We start from the raw sequence: 21,544 nt of genomic DNA on the forward strand, positions 1-21,544 counted from the left end.
GTTTCGCCTTGTTTGTCGTTTACGAGGTAGTTGCTTCGGGTAGCGTTGATCGAATCGGAACCAGTTGAAGGAAGGACATGCAGATAGGAGAAAGACCTTGGATGAGTACAACTACAAGTGAACTGAGGATCTTGGAAATGTCACTCGACAGGTGCCACGTCCCACCCAACCTCGTAGAATCCTATTAGACATGCAATATTATAGATGCTAGTGCTTTACTTTTATGCAAATGAACTATGATAGGTTGCATGGTAGAAATGCTTGTGAGCCATTGCCTTGTTGCAACCTATAACCCTCGCACACCCGCTGTTAGGTTAGATGCTTGCATACTACTTGCTACTGCTTCTACTACGCATTATATCTGTGATGTGATGCATTGTGGAGGATTGGATGTGAGTGGATAAGGCACGTGTGCCGATAACTGGTTAAGAAATGGATAATGGATATGGGGAGATCTTGGCGTGTGTCTTGGGTGTGTGGTGAGGGTCGAGTCGACCGAGCAGGATTTACGACGAGTCTTGGGACAAGTCTTGCCGGGGAACGCTACCTGGGCGTTCTCCATGAGAGATACCTGTGGCGGGTACATGTGACAGGGAGAGGTCCCGGAGTGGAGTGTCTTCGTGGGACGAAGCACCGGGATGGGAGGTGCTGTATAGCACGGGGTAGCCGGGTGTCCCGTCGAGAGGGGCATCGGCTGGCTCCTCGTGAAGATGTCCTGTTCGGTTACCCTAAGGACTGAGATGTTCTGAGAACCGGTTCGTAGGAAGCCTTACACGCCACTCGCCTTATTATGGTGCGGGACGGATGTACGACCAGCTAGTGCGGTGCCACTACTACTAGGTTGATAGCGGATAGTGTAGGGAGGTACGGGCATGAGGACCCACACCCTCCTAAGACAGCGTAGTGACCTTTGGGGGCCCGGTACTACGCCTCACAGTCTCAGCATGCCGGTGGTACTCCGGTATGGCCCCAGTCCTGAGTGGTAGGGTGGCATCGTATTTAGTTGGAAGGCAGCCCGGTATCAGCCTAGACGAGCCGGTTCGTCGATGATGGTGATCTTGTGGTTAGTGTAAACCTCTGCAGAGTTTGGTTGATCGATCGATACATATGCCGTCTTCTCGGCTATGGACCTTTCCTATGTTCCGCTTCGCTTGACTAGTGAGAGGAGTCCTTTCTACCTCCCCCTGGGTTTGTGTTGGATCCGGCGTTGGCCGTTGAGGCAAGGCACGAGCGGGAGTCGTACTTGCCGCCTAGAGAGTGAGAGTGTGGTGAGATGTGTGTGATGGGATGGATGGATGGATGTGTGGATGAGATGGAATAAAACTTGATGAATTATTATTATAAAATATTGATGAACTTGCATAGGAAAAACTACAGCTATACATAGGCCTCTTGATATACCCTTTGCATTTCCACCTACCACAAAGCTACGCAAAAGCATAGGGTGGGAGCCAGTGGCCAGTACAAATCGTACTGAAAATTGTTTAGCAGGTTTTGAACGTGATCTATGACGATAACTACGGAGAATAGAAGGATTAGGTGGTCTCGTTCCTGCGCTCAAGTTTGGTTCAGAGATGAAGGCTGCGCCCGCTGATAAACTACGCCGACTCTGATGATTGTCCGTGAAGGAGGAGCCTTCACCGCTGTCGCGCTACATCGACTCTGACAAAGACTCGCGTGTGTTTCCGCTAGAAAAACAATGTAATAAGCTTGTTAATCAAGAGTTGTAAAGCAAATGTGTTGTAATCTTGTTTCTCACGATGTATGACTACGATAACAGCTGATATATGATAATGCGATGGTTCAATTTTTGAATTATCACATTATAATTCGAATCTGTGGATTTTTCCCTTTGTGGAAAAATCTGGGTCGTTTCACCCTGCAATGATCCCAACACCACATGCCTCATCATGTATTTATTTCACATGTGAACAAGCGACATCAGTGTTGTCAAAAAAAAAACAAGCAACATCAGCTTCGCTAGATCGAGTGGCACCACTCATTTATATAGCTTTGTAAAGTTGTTTAACGTTTCATTGTCCCCCTTTTTTTGAAGAAATGTTGATGATATGTGAATTGACATATCAAGAGTTCGAATAATACTGCATTTAATTGATCTAAAAAAAATAATACTGCATTTAAAATAGTCTTTCAAAATTTATAGAAAAGATAAACATAAATAAATATGTAGAACTTCTGTCTTCGTGCTTCCATGAATATTTTACGGATATTTTTCCTATGCAACGCAGATCACATTTGCTTCTTTTGCCTAATGCTGCACATTTGGTAGCACACAGGCAATCAGAAAAAGAACAAATCCTACAAATTTCATACTTCCTCCATCCCAAATTGTAAGTCATTCCAAGAATCTTAGAAAGTCAAACTTTTCTAAGTTTGACCGAATTTATATGATAAAATAATAATTATTATGATATTAACTAAGTATCATTAGATTCTTTCTTAATTATATTTTCATAGTATACTCACTTTACGTTACAATTCTTAGTATTTTTTTCTATAATTTTAGTCAAACGTAAAAATGCTTTGACTCTACAAGATTTTTGGAATGACTTACAATTTGGATGGAGGGAGTACTTGCGAAATACCCATTTCATCAGGGCCTTGTTTACTTCCAAATTTTTTTGCAAAATAGGAATAACAGCACTTTCGTTTGTATTTGACAAATATTGTCCAATTATAGACTAACTAGGCTCAAAAGATTTATCTCGTCAATTTTGACCAAACTGTGCAATTAGTTTTTATTTTCATCTATATTTAATACTCAATGCATACGTCTAGAGATTTGATGTAACGGGGAATCTTAAAAATTTTGCAAAATTTTTGGGAACTAAACAAGGCCCAGTTTGGAAAGCTAAAACTTTGACCCATTTCTCCAACCTCGGGATCAGGCCTAACTGAATGTAACGTCTCAAATGAACCAAAATCCTCAGCCCCAACTGGGCCAGATGAGGCCCAAAACTTCGATCTGAACGGGGCCCAACTCGTCACCGTTCAATTTCCTTCCCCGTCGGATACAACAGCCCGCCAACCGCAGCCGTCCGATCGGTTACAAACCCTAACCCTAGCGAGCAGAGAAAAAACCCTCGCTCTCCCATAAGTACTCTCCTCTCGCCGCGCCGCCGCCGCCACTTCCTTTCTCCTCCCCACCTCGGCGGCCGGCCTCCTCTTCTTCTCTTCACCCACACGCAGGTCATCGAGGTAGGCTTTGCTGCGCCAGCCTCCGCCTCCCCCCCTCCCAAACCTAGCCCGCGCGCGGGCGCGGATCTGAGTTTTCGTTGGGCTCTCTGCGCAGATGTCGGCGGCGGAGGCGAAGGCGGCGGTGGTCCCGGAGTCTGTGCTGCGGAAGCGCAAGCGGGAGGAGCAGTGGGCAGCGGACAAGAAGGAGAAGGCGCTCGCGGACAGGAAGAAGGCGCTCGAGAGCCGCAAGATCATCTTCTCCCGCGCCAAGCAGTACGCCCAGGAGTACGACGCCCAGGTAACCACGCTGTGTGCCCTCTTTTCTTTCGATCTCGCAGTTCCTTGCTGCTCCCTGCTCTGCTTAATTAGCTGAATAGTGTTGCTACCACGATGTAGCGTCTGCGTCCGATCTGGCGAGTTGATTTTTTTTGTTTCATATAAGAATCGCATCCGTCTGAAATTGGTGTGCGCGTAGCAGTGTTGGATCGAAATGGGTTTGCTGCACTGTTTTTGACAGTTATATCTAGTCACCATGTTGATCGATGTTGATCGTGTCTGTTTCAGTTGGGATATAAGATAACGTTGCTGTTGGGATATAGGATGACATTGCCGATTAGTACTTGTTGTGAAAGAGTTCTGCTTTCTGTATTAATAAGGTACGACCTTAGAGAATCTGTTGTGATATATTTGCACTTCGTGCAGGAGAAGGAGCTTGTGCAGCTCAAGCGTGAGGCCCGGCTGAAGGGTGGGTTCTATGTAAGCCCAGAGGCCAAGCTTCTGTTTGTGGTCCGCATCCGTGGGTATGGTTCTGTCTCATCACTTTGCAGATTCTCTTGCAATGCTCAAGTGTTGATTGTTGTCAAATGTGATGTGTAGTATCAATGCCATGCACCCCAAGACCCGCAAGATCTTGCAGCTCCTGCGTTTGAGGCAGATCTTCAATGGTGTCTTCCTCAAGGTTAACAAGGCAACCATTAACATGCTGCGCAGGGTGGAGCCATATGTTGCGTATGGGTAAGTTTGTATAAATTTAGCTGCCACCCAAAGGATGTTGGAACACAATTATGTTGCATTGTTCACTTATTCTTGGGCTTATAGTTTTCTGCTAGAATTGCTGTTGGTTCATGTTGTGATTTCTTAGTTGAGGTGTAAAAAAGTGCCGATTTGTCATTTTTTTTATCTTTTTCACACATCTATGTTGTTTATTCAATTTAAATTAACATGTTCATAAAAATGTTTGTGCTTTGTGTTTTTCTGTTCTTGAGGAAAGGCAAATATATTTGCCAAATCTTATTGCTGCGTTGGTTATTCAGGTTGCTTCTGGGTCCAAAGAATGGAACATGAATTCAATTTGTTTAGCCACTTTGGTTCCTTTATTAACTGTACTGTAACCTGTATATTGACGTGATAGATGTACCAACTTTTCCAGAGTTGCATTAGTTATTCCATATTCACATAAAACTGGCCTGCAGGGCCAGATGCCTGATTTTTTAAAAAATCGGAAGACAGAAATTCCACTTATTAATTTGATGTCCTGAAGTCTGAACATCCATGTTTCATTTCCAGATACCCGAACCTGAAGAGTGTTAGGGAATTGATCTACAAGAGAGGTTATGGGAAGCTGAACAAGCAGAGGATTCCACTTAGCAACAACAATGTCATCGAGGAGGTTTGCCATCTACAACTACTGTGCTGATTCTGATCAGATCCACATTTGAATTTCAGCCTTAAATATTTTTTGTTTATGTTCTGTTCATTAGGGCCTTGGGAAGCACAATATCATCTGCATTGAGGACCTTGTGCATGAGATCATGACAGTTGGCCCACACTTCAAGGAGGCCAACAACTTCCTCTGGCCATTTAAGCTGAAGGCGCCCCTGGGTGGCCTCAAGAAGAAGAGGAACCACTATGTGGAGGGTGGTGATGCCGGCAACCGTGAGAACTACATCAATGAGCTCATCAAGAGGATGAACTAGTCTCTTGTATCCCGTGAGAATGCATTCTATGTCAGCATGGTTGTTTTACTCTAGTAAGTTGATGGATAATGATGGATATGCAATTTTGGTGTTCCATGGCTCTAATACAGCAAGACTTCCCACTAGGAATTGTGTCCTGTTTACGTTTGCAGTTGCAGTTGCTTCTTGGCGATTTTGTTTACTCTTTGGATCTTTTATCTTCCTTTGTATATGTTGTGCCGAATTTTTGAATTGGCTGATGTTACCGAGCCAGCATATAAGCTCGTGGTTGGTGTCGTTTCGTGGTAGCAGGTGCTCGGAGGACGGGGTCCTTTTTAGTGTTTCTGTGACAGAGAAACAGTCAACGTGAAACTAGATGTTTGGGCACCCACATAGCAGGGCTTCACTAGCTGGGCTTCACCCGACCAATAATATGGTTAAGGGCCTGTTCGTTTCAGCTTTTTCCTCGAGAAGCTGAAACAAATATGGGCTGTAAAGTCTTTTCTGGTGGATAAGTAGAGATATTCGATTAATTTAAGGTGTACATTTTGCTAGTTAGTTTTCATTTAGGAAAGTCTACTTTTCTTCCCTAAATTTTTATGAAAATCTGTTTTTTTTCCTCAATTCTAAACCGAGACAAACAACCTCGCTCCATTTTTCAAACTGTACATTTTTAATCTTCCTACAGTATTTTCAAAGGTGATTTTGCTACCGTGAACAGTGGTTTTGATATAGTAACGATGGTTTTGTTTTTTTATTTTTTTTAAAAAAATTATATTAGCTGAACTAAAATTTAATTTTATTAAACTTATAGATGGCCAGCGGGCCAGCACGGCCCGACCCGGCACGGGCCCGGGCCAGGCACGGCCCGCAGCGTGCCGTGCCCGGATTGGCCCGCGTGCCTGCCGTGCCGTGCCTCAGCAGCCTGCGGGCTTGGCCTTCGGCCCAAGCACGGGCCCACGGGCCGAATTCGGGCCGTGCTCGGCCCGAGCAGCACGAAAAAAAACGTGCCGTGCCGGCCCATGGCCCAAGTAATTCAAAATGCCTCAATCAACTCATCATTTCATCAAGATTATAACACAACACAGAAACACAGAACAAAGAGCACACAAGTTAAAAGAAAATGAGCTGTGTGCAATGCTGCCTCATTAAAAACCTTTCTGGGTAAAACTCACCCTTGTGAGAAACCCCAGAAAGGGAAAAAGAGTGCAGCACAGCTCTTATATAATGAAAATGTTCAAAGGTTCACAGATACATCACAAACTCACAGTCAGTCATAAGTACCCCTCAACCTCTCAGAGTCTCAGTCTCACTTAAACACTCTCAACTCCCAACTCTAATTCTCAAGAACCAGCAACACTAGGACCAGGAGCAGAAGCCACAGACACAGAACCACTAGGAGTTGCAGCAGATGTGCTAGCATTACCAGATCCACCTTGATCTTCAGGAACATCAAGGTACAAATTCTCAAAGGAATCTGCAAGATCTTGGCTGCCAGCAGAGTGTTGAAGCCTTCTATCACCGAGCTCCCAGTCTTTGATGCAAGCAAGCATCTCCACATGTTCAGGTAGTAGTCGTCGGCGCCGCTCCTCGATGAGCCTGCCTGATAAGCTGAAACAAGATTCTGTAGACACAGTGGAGACAGGAATAGAGAAAATATCTTTTGCCATGATAGACAGAACTGGAAATGTAAGCTTGTGGTCTTTCCACCAGAGAAGCAAGTCAAAGTCTTGCACATATGCAGTGACATTGTCACAGTCCAGATATGCAGATAGCTCACATACACAGCGTGCGGCAGAAGAAGTTGGGACAGAGGAAGGAGGAGGTCCAACAACACCAGAGGCTCCAGGGCCTCCAAAAACAACCTCCCAGGGATTCTTTTTCTTACCAGTGGTTGGCCCAGGCAGAGTGGATCTCTTTTGAGTCCTTGAAGACCCATACTTCTCATCATATTTGTTAAACAGTTTGAACAGCTCAGTTCTAACTTTAGCATAGTAAGCAGTGTAATCATTACCTGTTTTTTCTTGCATTATTTGAAGAACATTAAACAGGCCTCTCATTTTAGCTCTAGAAGGAGCAGAGTCTACCGTTGCTGTCGGTCCTCCCACTCCTCCGCTACCGTCGCCCTCCAGATCGATGTGGACAGGGGCACCAGAACCGTCCCCATCCACAAGATCGATGCCAAATAAAGCAGCAGCACCGTCAGCAATGTCGTCGTCGTTCTCACCCACTGGGGCAAGGCCAGGAGGCAGCATGCCCTCATCTTCAGCCATCCTTCCAGCCCCGTACCTCGACGGTGCGGGTGGCCGCCTTGCTCGCTCTAGATCGCAGCTAGAAGACGCAGCATCGGCTACCGACCTGCAAAGAAAAGACAAAGATTAGAAAACACAAAAAAGAGGAAACGAAAAGTTAGGGTTAGGCGATTAGGGTTAGGGTTTCAGTGTACCTACGCAACCGGAGCCCGGTGCCGGATAGGATGCCGTAACAGAGGCCAGAGAGAGAGAAGAAGACAACGATACACTGTCAACGACGGCGAGCAGTGGCGGAGGACAGACTAGGACAGACGGACAACAGAGAACAAACTCACATATCACCAGGATCTAGATAGGGGAGATGGGAAGGAGAGCTGGAGAGGGAGGATGTAGAGGCAAACTGCAAAGAGGAAGCTCAGGAAGGTCGAAGGTGACGTGCGGTCACCGGAGTCGTGGAAGAAGACGGCAACGGGCCGCCGTGCCGACGTCCAGCACAGCCAATCGTGAGCGTCGAGAGGCGGCTGCGGTCCTATGGAGGTCACCGGAGTCGAGGTCGACGATGTTGGCGCAGGCGAGGGAGCGAGGCGAGGCGAGGTGCCGAGGTGAGTGCTGAGTGGGGAATGGCCAGGGAGCGGCGGCTGCGGCTGCGCTGCGGGTGGGGTGGGGTGGGGATTAGGGTTAGGGCACCCGTCCCCCGTCCGCATCGAATTTATACTGGGGGCGGGGTGCGGGGGGGTGCGGGGCGGGCCGTCGCCGTGCCTCCTTAAAAAGGCCGTGCCGGGCCGTGCTCGCCCGCGGGCTCGATAGGCGGCCCAGGCACGGCCTGTGCCGCCGTGCCGTGCCAGCCCGGGCCCGGTTGCCTACGGGCCGTGCCGTGCTTGGGCCGGGCCGAAAAACCGTGCCCCGTGCCGGGCCGCCGGGCTGCGGGTGGAAATCTATAATTAAACTCCACAAACCAAAAGAGTACAGTAGTTCGTACTAGCTACTCCCTCCGGTCTGATACATGTGGCGTGGTCTCGTTTTTTAGAATGGCCATATTACCAGGCGTAACACCATACCATGCATTGTAATTAAACACCATTTATAGGCAAGGCACTCTTCTTACTCCATGCATGTAAAATTGACTCCCTACTCTATTAGTCCATTTGAGTTATTTTACCAATCCTCCTCCCCTTCGTTGCTGGCATGTAAAAAGTTAATAATGACTTCAACAAACGAAGGGTCATGGCACCACCAGCTACTAAGGGCGCTCCCAATGAAAAAATCAACAATTGTTTCCATAACCTAGGATATTGTTCCAAGAAACTATTATTCACAATGCATCTTTCCAACTATGGGGTCAAATAAAAATTTAATGTCTTATCTCGTGAGCGCTTGACAAGATCTTCTGTGCGGCAGCACACACACGAGGCCATGCCGAGCCTCTAACGGCTGGGAGTGACCGAGCAAAAGCTGTGAGCCACGACCGCGAGCGAGGTGCCCCTCCTGCTAGCCTCGGGAGCATGTATATACGTGTACATGGATGTTGCTTCTTCCTCAATCCTAACTCAACTAACTTCTTTCCTATGTGCATACATCGTGGCTTGGCGGAGTTTTGTCGCCGGCGCTGCCAAGCGGCGGCGCGTGCAGGGAGCTCAGGCCCAGCTGTTGCCCCTTCTCCATGGACCTCTCGAGCGAGTCGTCAAACTCGTCCCTGGTGAGAGTACGCCATCCCGTCCCATGCAGCCACACTTGAGCTCCGCGGGTGCCGATGCCAGGAACGTGGCCAAGCTGCCGTAGGAGATCCGAGCGGAGGTAGAAGGAAATGACTCGTTTCTCCCCAACATACACTAGGTCGTTTCCTTCTGCATCGGTGAGCGCTTCGACTTCGTTTCCTAAACGGTTTCTCCAATTTTTCTTCTCTCTCCTTAATAAATATACTGCCACATCAACAATTTACTTAGTTGACAGAGTAATTAAGAGAGATAGAAATTAACATCAATTCACCATTGGGACTCACCAAAAGGGGAGCTGGATTAAATAGTTCTTGGTATCTAGAATACTCATGTTGGCGCCACATCAAACGGAATGGAGGGAGTATTATATACGAGGTGTGTGGGTGTGGCTGCACCTAGAAATTTTGGCCATGTTGATCGACTTTGAACGCAGACTGACTTTGTACCTGAGCGAGACCACTCTGACGTAAGTACTGAAGAATCTCAGGATCGTCCTCTCTCCACCCTTATCATCATGAATCGACGGCCACCAAACCACACTGTGTGTGTGTGAACGTAGCTTGTGTGAACACTAGAGGGTGTAAAAGTACCTAAAGGTATCAATAACCTGAAGGCCATAGAAAGGTTGGAAGTAGTGGATGTTGAAGGCAACTCTTAGGCCAGTCTCAATGCATAGTTTCATGGCATAGTTAGCAAGACTATAAACTAGGTAACCAAGCCACATGAGTTTCATGGGGATGAAACTCCTCTCTCATCTGATGAAACTTCTTCATTTAATGATCCTGCCAAGTCAGCAATTTTGCTTATGTGGCACCCTATTTAATATGCATGACACTCTCATGAAACATGCATTGAGACTGGCCTTACATGGCAATGAAAGCTTTGGGGAAGCTTACTTGGTTGGAGTACCTGGGATTGACAGGTCTTACAAAGAAGGACAATGCTATAGATTCAATTACCATGAAAAAGCTCTCCCCTTCCTTGGAATATTTGTATCTTGGAGCATGTCAAAATAATGGAACACTCTGCTATCTTCCCACAGAGAAGGCATCCCTGGAGCTCCCATACCTCCACAACATAAAACTGGATGGGCGTATTGGAACTGTGCCAGAATGGATTTTTCGTTCAATCTCGGTTTCCATGACAAAACTGTTCAGGACTAATATGAAGCAAGACGATATTAAACTCATGGAGAGAATGCACAGGATAGTTCTTATGCCGGTGAGAAGATGGGCTTTTATGCAGGAGGCTTTGAAGGGCTCAAACGGCTGGACCTTGTAGGATTACCCAACCTTCAGGTACGGTGGTTGGATTTGACGAGAGAACAACACCCTGGATTGAAGAGATAGTCATCAGATCATGTAAATTTAGATTATTCAGCAAAAGGAACCTAAAGGAACACTGGGATTTTCATCCTGATGGTGATATCGAAGTGGTGAACTGATAAGGGGAATGATGTAGTATCTGTTGCAAGGTGATCCCCTGTTTTTTTACAAGAGGTGATCCCCAGTTGAAGCCTTCAAATAATGGGATTGGATCATTACCACAGTGGTGCGCCTATCATTGGCTAAAGGAGGGAGCATTCTAAACTCTGAAGGGGATGTTTCTTGACGACAAGATGGTTGTTCAAGCTAAACGTCCAACTTCCAATAATGTGTTGTACGACAGTCGGACCTTCAGCTTGCATAATCCGCTAGATCTAGATAATTAGTAGGTGGTCCGTGCTAATAGCACGGGTAGGCAGCTTGTTTTCATTGTAACACCTATGGTTTTTTTACCTTTCTAAATTATTGTAATTTCTCTCCATGCATGCGCAAACTCAGATCAATTTCTTGTCTTGAAGCTGTTATTGCCTCCTTGTTTTGTTCTTTTTCCCCCTCTACAATTCTGTGGCAATGCAATCTCATCTCTGCTAGAGCCACTGCTATCCTCATGCCGTATGTTTCACGGTTTCTCTAACAAACGGTAAGGATCCACTTATATATGTTAATCCACCTAAATCTAGTATCACTCTCTCATCTGGCTCAGTTGAAGTCAAATAACCCCGGTAATTCCTAGGGATTAGGGATGAAAACGGTACGGATATTTTCTAACCGTATTTGAGACCGAATTCGTTTAGATGAGTTCAGATTTGTCCGTATCCGAGTCTAAATATTCAACATCCGATATCGTATCTGTATCCAATACTTAAATCGTATATTTATGATGGCGACATCTAATTGTATCTTATCTGACATGGTTGACATTATCCGTATTCGAATATAAATTCGATTAGAAATATGAAAACAAATATGATATCGATAATATCCGTCCGTATCCGATCTGTTTTCATCCCTACTAGGAATGCACCTAAGACATTCCGATCTAGCAGAAAATACATGATCTGGATGCATTGTGGATGTGTTACACTTACACATAGCAGATCTAGTGGTAACAGTACTACAGATTGGCTCAGGCGGGGTTGTCTGGTTCACTCTACGTGTATTGGCGCAAATGTCAAGCCAACATCGATACAAATCAGAGGACTTTTGACGATGCATTGATTGCAAATAGCTGAACAAGAGAGGCTTTTAACAAAAAAAACTGAAACCACACTGTTTTGCAAAGATGGCATGCAACAGTTCCATATTGCCACGCGACCAAGCTCAGTTCCTTCTGAGCTTTCTAGTTGTTTTTTCCGGTTGTTATGGGGTTATATAAGTGCAAACTCTGTTACGTGATGTCGTTAGCGCGCGATGCCATTTTGCAAGTCTCTCTCTTCTTCTCTAACTCCGGCGGGTTTAGAAAGGGGTTTGGAGGAGGCAGGTAGACAACAGTGGAGTCGGGAGAGACAACTATGAGGCGGAGGTAGCGGTGACACCGGCGGAGGTGGTGATGACGGTGAGGCGGAGGCAGCGGTGATGTCGGCGGAGGAGGCGGTCGGACAGGGTTAGGGCGGGGGACCATGGCTATGGCCATGGCGGTGGCAGTGGTGAGATCACACATTTTCTAAACTCAGATGGGTCGCACTTTATTGTTGTCCTTGTATAAGTAGTGTTTTATGGTTGCCATGGTTTTTCTTAATGTCTCCTTTCCTTGTAATTGTTCTTCCTCGCATATTCGGTGTCTTCTTAAGGTATGTTTGGTATAGCTTTTGCACCGACTTTACAAAGCTGTTTTTCAGCTTCTCTCCTACCAAATAAGTCATGATAATAGAAACTGTTTTTTAGCTCCCCTCACATGCACAAATTCTTAAGTGAAGCTGAAAATAGCAGCTTCTTGTAGCTTTTGCTCTACCATCTTCTCTAAGAAGTTTTACCACACACTTTTTTAAAACAACTTTACCTAATAAAGCTGCTTTAAAGTATCAAAACAAAAAACCCGTTTCACTGGTGAAACTTTTTTTTTGAAATTCATTGGTGAAACTGACCTGTACCAAATAGGCTCTTAGTTTTGAGTTTGGGCCTGGCTCATCCATACGTTTGTAACTCCCTTTCTTTGTTTTTGTTTGTCTAATACTACTTCTGCCCCTAAGTAAGATCAATTTATAGAGTTGTCTTTCAATTTTTTTTACTTTAACTAAAACTATAAAGCGTAAATATTAATAATAGCAAATCAATATCATTAGATACACTATAAAATGTGCTCCTCCAGTAAGCACACCCGCAGCCCAAGATGTTGCGGTACATCTGTGTGCGGCATGCACACGTTGCAAAAAACACAAAAAAAGATACACTATAAAATATATTCTTAGTCAATTAAATTCTGTTAAACAAAAAAGTGACTTGAGACAACTCTACTTTTGTATGGCAAAATCCAGTCCAGCATGCTGGAAAGCCTATGAAAGATAAATACTCTCTCCATACTAGTAAGTAAGGTCGTTGTAGACATGATTTAGCATACCAAGAAGTAATTAATTATAATGTATCTTTCCTAGTCTGTCCTTTTTAAACAGGGTCTAGGGTACCCTCCATGCCACAAATGTTCAAAGCTAGAGTGGTTAGTGCGACGAGGCATGAGGTAGCAAGATCAAGGTTTGATTCTCTGCTGGTGCGGTATTTTTGCTGGAGCCGTGAATTTTGCATGGTACAGCGGGGGGGGGGGGGGGGGGGAGGGCGCAATTAATGTGGGAGGGAGGAGCACGCACAGTAAGCAAAAAGCCGAGGGCAAAAGTGAAGGGTCGAGATGGCGGACTAGAGGGGGGGTGAATAGTCCTTTCTAAAACTTATCGCGTCGGCTAACCGAAACAAATGCGGAATTAAAACTAACGGTCTAGCCAAGACTACACCCCTCTATCTAAGTTCTCTAGCACCTTGAAAAGATCCTAAACAAGCAAGCAAGGTGCCACCTTAGCAAGAGCTCACCTAACCAAATCTAGAAGCAAGGTCACACAAACCTATGCAACTAGTACTTTGCAAACCGGGGGAGCTCCTACACAAACTAGTGAGGCAAAGCGCACAAAGCCTAAGCTCACTAGCAAGCTCAATAACAAGGCAACTAATGCCAAATTAGAGAGCGCAACTTACTTAGCTACACAAACTAAGCAATGTGACTAACAAGGTTACACAAACCAAATTAGTCACGCAAGGGAACTACTTCTAGCTACACAAGCAAGAAGGTAACTAGCAAGCTACACAAGCTAACTAATTACAAGAGCAACTACACAAGCACAAGTATATGAATGTAAGAACAAGCTTGTATTAGGGATTTTGCAAACCAACGGGAAGAACAATGTTGACACGATGATTTTCTCCCGAGGTTCACTTGGTTGCCACCAAGCTACGTCCCCGTTGAGACAAGCTCCAAGGTTGCCGCCGGTCCTCTTGCTAGTGGTGACCCGCAAGTCACACTCTCCCACGTGGAGTGCTTACCACAAGCTCTAGCACTTGACCCGGCCGGACCACTTGTCGCTCTTCACGTCTCGCTCAACTAGAGTTGCTCTTCGCGATCCCCGCGGGGTGAGCACCGTACCCCTCACAATCTCTTCTCCGGAGCACCGCACAATCTCCTTACGTGCTTCGACGGAGTCACTAGCCACCAAGCCGTCTAGGAGGTGGCAACCTCCAAGAGTAACAAGCACCACCGGCTTGCAACACGAACACCTAGTGCCACTTGATGCAATCTCTCAATGCAACGCACTAGAATCACTCACTCGCTATTGATTCGCACTCTTGCAAGCACAAGTGAGTTAGAGGCTTTCCTAGCACTCCCCAAGCATGGACACTAAGTCCCAAGGGTGCTCAGCACCAGCCAAGGCCGGCCACCACTTCTATTTATAGCCCTAAGGGCTAAACTAGCCGTTGCCCCTTCACTGGGCAAAAGTCGTGAGCACCGGACTCACTATAGGTAGCACCGGACGCTGGAACAGTGCGTCCTGTGCTCCAAAAACAGCCACGTGTCACTAGCCGTTTGAACTTGACCGTTGCCGCCAACGGCTAGCACACGCACGCGCGTCTGGAACAGTAGCACCGGACGCTCTGCTGCTTCACACCGGACGGTCCGGTGCTCACCGGACTCACACGCAGAGAGCAACGCAAACTTGCAGCAGCACCGGACTCTCAGCGTCCTGTGCCACCGGACGCTGGAACAGTGCGTCCTGTGCCACCGGACGCTGGAACAGTGCGTCCTGTGCCTGCAGTTCAACTTGTTAGGTTGCTAACTTCTAGCTCCGAACTCCAAATTCGATGATCTTGGACATTTTGGAAAGCTTACTTAGAGTACTATCCAATATATATGAATACTCAATCCAAATCAAAATGGATCAAAGCAGTATTCCAATCTAAAAGCCATCCTAATGTCCGGAGAACACCGAAAGACTTCTCTCTCTTCTCCAAGTTGAACAAAAACAACTTCAACACCTTCTCCTTTACAAATGTGCCAACACCACCAAGTGTACACCACCATGTGTAAGTGTGTTAGCATTTTCACAAATATTTTCCCAAAGGAGTTAGCCTCTCAACTTGCCACGCCACTCGATCCTAACACGTATGCAAAGTTAGATCGCTCAAGTGGCACTAGATGACCGATATGCAAACAAGTTTGCCCCTCTTGATAGTACGGCCATCTATCCTAAATCCGGTCATAAACTTCTCTACACACCTATGACCGGTGAAATGGAAAAGCCCTAGGTTATACCTTTGCCTTGCGCTTTCCATTCCATCTCCTCCAATGTTGATGCAACACATGCACCAACCAATCACCAAATGATATGATCCACTTCATATCATCACGCGACCGTATTGGTTCATTGATCTTGACCTCACTTGCTCTTCACCGTTGCCTCGGTCCATCGGCGCCAAGTCTTGCTCAAGCTTCACCGTCACACGCGGTCCCTCGCTTCAAAGCCTCCGACTTGCCCTTCACTCTTGCAACCGGTCCATCAAGCCAAGCCTCATCTTGATCTTCTCCACCTTGGTCACATGACTCCATGTCATGTCTCATATGCAATGAGCTCCTCCATCATCACATCATCACCTGTGGACTAATATCCTGTGTATCTCACATAAACACTATTAGTCCACCTAAGTTGTCACTCAATTACCAAAACCAAACAAGGACCTTTCAAAAAGCGTGCTAAAACTACTTCATTTATGCAAATCCTTTCCACACCTAAAATGACTTCTTTTTCCATGGCAGAGCGGGGGGAGAGGGTGTCACAGTTAATGTGGGAGGGAGCTTAGCGTGCACATTAAACAAAGAGTCGTGGGCAAATGCGTCCAAAAGAAGGTTACACAAGCTAAAACGACTTTATTTGTATGAATCCTTTCAACACCTAAATCGACTTCTTTTTCCATGGCATAGCAAGGGGGAGGGGAGAAGGGAGCGAGGTCACGATTAATGTGGGAGGAAGGCCAGCGCGCACAGTAAACAAAGAATGGGAGGGGGCAAACATGTCCAAAAGAGGGTTACACAAGCTAAAACGACTTTATTTATGCAAATCCTTTCAACACCTAAAATGCAAGGGGGTCGCGATTGATGTGGGAGGGAGGCTAGCGTGCACAGTAAACAAAGAGCCAGGAGCAAACACGTCCAAAAACAAGGTTACACAAGCTAAAATGACTTGATCATTTATGCAAATCCTTTCAACACCTAAAACGACTTCTTTTTCCATGGTAGAGCGTAGGGGGAGAGCGATTAATGTGGAAGGGAGGTCAGCGCGCATAGTAAACAAAAAGCCAGGGGTAAATGTGTCCAAAAGAGGATTACACTAGCTAAAACGACTTTCTTTATATAAATCTTTTCAACATCTAAAACGACTTCTTTTTCTAGCTAGTAGGGAGGGAGTAGATAACTTTGCTTTATTCATCATCAGTGTAATATTTTTTTTGCCGCAACTGAAACAAGAGACTTTTTCTTTGAGCTGGTCTTATTTTTAATAACTTTGGCGGCTGCACGACCGGACTCGATCATCCACCAGGCTGCCGGCTGCCGTCGGCGTGCTTTGCACCCACAGATTTGGTAAACAGTGCGGTCGACGATTGAGAGCCCACAGCGGTAGCGCAGGCCAAAATTAAGCACCTGGATTTGTACGTATGTACTACGGTATCCGTGCATCAGTGACGGTAGACAAACCAAAGCAGAAAAATATGTACACACTCCTTTCTAAATTATAATTTATTTTGACTTTGTTTGGTTCATTTATTTTGCTATGTATCTAGATGTATAATTAAATTTAGATATGTAGCAGAATGGATATACTAAAAAAGGCAAAGTGACTTATAATTTAGAACTGGGTAGTTTTGCAACTCCTAAAAAGATATTGGGAGAAAAAAAGAAGATCATCTTCAAGAGTTTTCAATAATCCACTCCTAAAATAAAAGAAAATTTTACATCAGGAATCTTATACTATTTCTAAATTATCATAACCACTTATATATATTTTTTCTCTCTCGTATATTTGCATTAATTAGGAACACTTTTCTACTCTCTATTCTTTCCTATACCCTTCCACCTATAGAAGACGGCACGGGGAAGAGCGATGCACGAGACAAAGGTTGTGCGTATTTTTACGCACGATGTCGACCTATTTGTCAATTGCCAATAATGGAGAAGGGACATGGGATACTTTTGGAGATGAGTTTTTTTTTCTTTTTTTTTCCAAAACGACATGGACGAGGAAGGAATATGGGGTACTTTTGGAGATGCTTGCATGCAGCCACATGAATCTATGGCCTTGTTTAGTTCATGAAAAGAAAAAAAAATTGTGGGTGTCGCATCGAATTTGCCGGCACACGTTTGAAGTATTAAACGTAGACTAATCAAATAACAAATTACATAACTTACCTAGAACTGTGAGACAAATTTATTAAGCCTAATTAATCTAGCATTAGCATATGTTGGTTACTGTAGCAATTATGGTTAATCATAGACTAATTAGGCTTCAAAGATTCGTTTCGCCATTTACAACCAAACTATGCAATTAGGCCTTGTTTAGTTCACCCTGAAAACCAAAAAGTTTTCAAGATTCCCCGTCACATCGAATCTTGTGGCACATGCATGAAACATTAAATATAAACGAAAACAAAAACTAATTACACAGTTTAGCTGTAAATCACGAGACGAATCTTTTGATCCTAGTTAGTCTATAATTGGATAATATTTGTAAAAAAAAAATTACACGTGCCGTAAGACAAGAAATCTTGATCATTTTGTTAAATTTTTCGGGAAGTAAAAAGTTCCCCACCCAAAAAAAAACTTTTCTCCGCTTGCTGCCGCGCGCCAAATTTCTCTGGTCTTAATGAATGAACAAGGTACCCACGGCGTGCACAGCGTCGTCTTCAACGTCCAACTACCTCCCTCTCCCTGAATCGCGCGCATTCGCGTAGTCTGTGGCAGTCAGTCCGCCGCCATTACTGCCGAGTAGGAGGAGCTGGCTGGCCTTCCACCATTAAAGCATAGGAGTACAACAGCAGCTGACCTACTGCTCGGCCTGGTCGTCGTCTCAAACAGTCCTCCGGCGGATGGATCCATCCATCCACTCCGCTGCCAAAACTTTTACTACTCTTCGATCGATCGGTTGGGACTTGGGAGAGATGGCACTGGCACGCAGGCCGTTGCAGTTCCAGCTGCATGCCTGCTGCGTACGTGCTCATCCACGACCAGTGCAACCTCAGTCACCACGAGTCAACGACGATGACAAGTATGGATGCACGGAGTACTTACGTACTCAGCTACTCCACATCGTATGAATTTGGGCTAGCTCGAGAGGATCTCAAGGAGGCCTGCCTCATGTGGCATGGCACGGTCACAGATTCAACTTATTCAAAAGAAACTGCTGGTCGTCGTGTGAGACTGACCGGTCGGGGTGGTACGTAGGAGAAGTAGTTTCGGTTTTAACACTTAAATAAAAAGACTATGGGAGATGATCTTCCTGATTAACATATCTAGCGTGTCTCTGTTGTCGTCTTAGGACGTTCCTGATTAACAACTCTTCCTGATTAACATACATTGAAAATATCAATTATCAATTTTCTTTAAATTATTGAGTTTGTAAATATGAAAATTATATAAATAGATTTATCTTGAAAAATACTTTCCTAAAAATATACTCAATTTTTTCAAATATTTTATAAAAATAAAAGGTTAAAATTATGTTTTAAAAACCACGATGATTTCTAAATCATATATGGAGCCGTATCTACTACTTCCTTTGTCTCAAAAAAACCGTTGTTGTTTACTTTTAGACATCTTGTTTGACCATCATCTTATTTAAACTTTTTGCATAAATATCGTCTATTTTGATATAACTTATTTGATCATTAGAAGTACTTTAGTAATGATTTATCTACTTTAGAATTTGCTTAAAAATTTTAAATAAGACGCGCGGTCAAACATAATTGGTCAAAGTAAGAAACAACGATCTTTTTAAGACAGATAGAGCTCAATCGTTGCAACAAAACTGCTATCAATCGCTATAGGAAACGGCCTTGTTTAGTTCCTTAAAAAGTTTGCAAAATTTTTAAGATTGCTCATTACATCGAATCTTTAGATGTATGCATGAAGTATTAAATATAAGTGAAAATAAAAACTAATTACATAGTTTGGTCGAAATTGACGAGACGAATCTTTTGAGCCTAGTTAGTTTATAATTGAACAATATTTGTCAAATACAAATGAAAGTGCTACATTGTCAATTTTCGAAAAAAAATTTGGAACTAAACAAGGCATGATGAAACCGCTGACTCTGGGCAGCGAGTACTTGACTTGCTTTCGGTCGCACACGTGTGGTGACATGTATCGCATGCGCCCGTTCTGGTCGATCCCTCTCTAGTCATTAGTCAACGTTAAGAATTGAAGGGGGAAAGCCACTGATGACGCCGATAATAATAATAATAATAATAATAATAATAATAATAATAATAATAATAATAATAATAATAATAATAATAATAATAATAATAATAATAATAACAACAACAACAACAACAACAACAACAACAACAACAACAACAACAACAACAATAACAACAACAATAATAATAACAACAACAAACAATAAATAATCCATTACCAGCCCCTGTTTAATTTCTAAAATCTAGTTAGTACATAATTGAACAATAATTGTTAAATACTCCCTCCGTCTACGAAAGAGTCAATTTCTAGAGTTGTTTTAAGTCAAACTTTTAAACTTTGACCAAATTTCTAGAAAAAAAATGCTAGGATTTATAGTATCAAATTAGTATTATTAGATTCATCATAGAATATATTTTCATATAATGTGTATTTTATATTATAGATGTTGTTACTTTTTTCTATAAAGTTAGTCAAACTTTAAAAAGTTTGACTGGCACGGATCCTAGGAATTGATTCTTTCAGGGACGGAGGGAGTATATTACAGTAGCCAAACTCAACATACATACGTGCTGAGTGTGAGTGCATGCACCCACCACGCCACTGCACCACGGTAGGTGTCCATTTCGTTGCAAAAGTCAAAGCGGGTTGCATTGGACAAGCTAGAGCGTTCCAGTACCAAACGACCCACCCAAAAGTCCAACGCTACTAGTCAACTACTACTACTAGTAGCTGGCTAGCGCAGCAGATGCTTTGCTTGCATTTGGAGAAAGCAAGCCGCCTCAATATTCAAAGCGCAAAGCAAAAGTCAGCACCCGCACGAGGAAAGCACAATGCAAGTCCACTTGACCACTTTGCATCTGGCTCACTGGCTGGCCACGCAGATTATTGGCTAAAAACAAAGGGAGGAACAATACAAGCTGTCCCCAAGCATTTTCCTTTATTTGTACTACTACGGCTAGTAGTGGAGTATAAAATTATATTCTTGTTGATCCGATCAAAATCCACACCAAAATAATTAATCGTATATACTGTTTGACGAAGCTAGAGTAGAGTGGGTTGCACGCGGCCGGGTTGGACTTTGTTGGGATTATATATAATTGCATCTATATACTATAACGAAATTGCGCAACTTGTTCAACTTTGTTCCCCGTCATGATAGAGATAAAGGTGCTGGAAAGCTCTTGTTAGCTTCAAATGAAAACAGCATGCGTATATATGCATGGATTACATGCCAGGACGCATCATGACGGGTGCTTTCCCTTGTCATTCACAATTGTAACAACTGGTGATTAATCAAGGTATATTATAAGCTAGTGCACCCTTACATGAGAGAGAACAGTTCTGCAAATGAATATTAGTCAATTCCGTATTTGCCATTGCAGCTTTCACGGTGAGACGTGGGTCTACACGTCTCACTGATAATGACAAATAGGGAATTAAGCAAAATTACAGTTCTTAATGGTAGCAAAGATTTTGTTTGCAAACAAAAAATGGAAATCCCACATATTAAATTAGGCATTCTCTTTGTTACGGGTGTTTGGGCGTTTAACACTCCACACGCCCAGATCCTCTCTTTCACGCGCCTGCACCTGCGCCCTCTCTCTCTCTCTCCTCCCCCATCTCTCTCTCTCCCTAGCGGCTGCATCATGCCCCAACTTTGGCAACCTTCGGCTGCCTCATGCCCCAACTTTGGTGACCTCCTCCCGGCGCTCACGCCTATGCCCCATTGTGCCCCAATGTGCCCTTGACGATGCGACTTCGGGCAGATCTGGCATCAGTGGCCATGGACGTGGCTTCGGGCGGATTTGGTTTCATCGACAGCCATGGACAACACAAATCTAGTGGTGGCGGCACCGACTAGGTATGTCCTCCTCCTCTTCCTTGTTCCTATCTCTCTCTCTCATCTTCCCCAACTTTGGCGGGCTTAGAACAGAAGGAGTTTGGGGGCTAGAGGAAGGTCGACCAGACAATGGGGATGGCTGGAGGATGATTTAGGGGCCCTTGTGGTGCTAGAGGAAGTCGGGGCGAGGGAGCTCCATGGCCATGGCGAAGCTCCCGAGAGAGGGGGGAGAAGGCGGTCGCCATGGGCACCCTAGGGTTTTGCCAGAGCTCCGTGGCTGTCGTCATGGCCGCGGAGCTCCCTCGAAACCCT

At 44.6% G+C, this 21,544-nt stretch overlaps 1 protein-coding gene across 1 annotated transcript; it reads left to right on the forward strand.

The window, feature by feature from the left end:
- Positions 3,051-5,346, forward strand: LOC110436942 (60S ribosomal protein L7-3-like). Its single transcript, XM_021464721.1, has 6 exons — positions 3,051-3,219; positions 3,314-3,496; positions 3,901-3,998; positions 4,075-4,212; positions 4,765-4,867; positions 4,959-5,346. The coding sequence occupies exons 2-6, from the start codon at positions 3,314-3,316 to the stop codon at positions 5,172-5,174; spliced, it is 738 nt and encodes a 245-aa protein (XP_021320396.1). The 5' UTR covers positions 3,051-3,219; the 3' UTR covers positions 5,175-5,346.

This window comes from Sorghum bicolor, chromosome 7 (assembly GCF_000003195.3).
Source record: "Sorghum bicolor cultivar BTx623 chromosome 7, Sorghum_bicolor_NCBIv3, whole genome shotgun sequence".
NCBI classification, from domain to species: Eukaryota; Viridiplantae; Streptophyta; class Magnoliopsida; order Poales; family Poaceae; genus Sorghum; species Sorghum bicolor.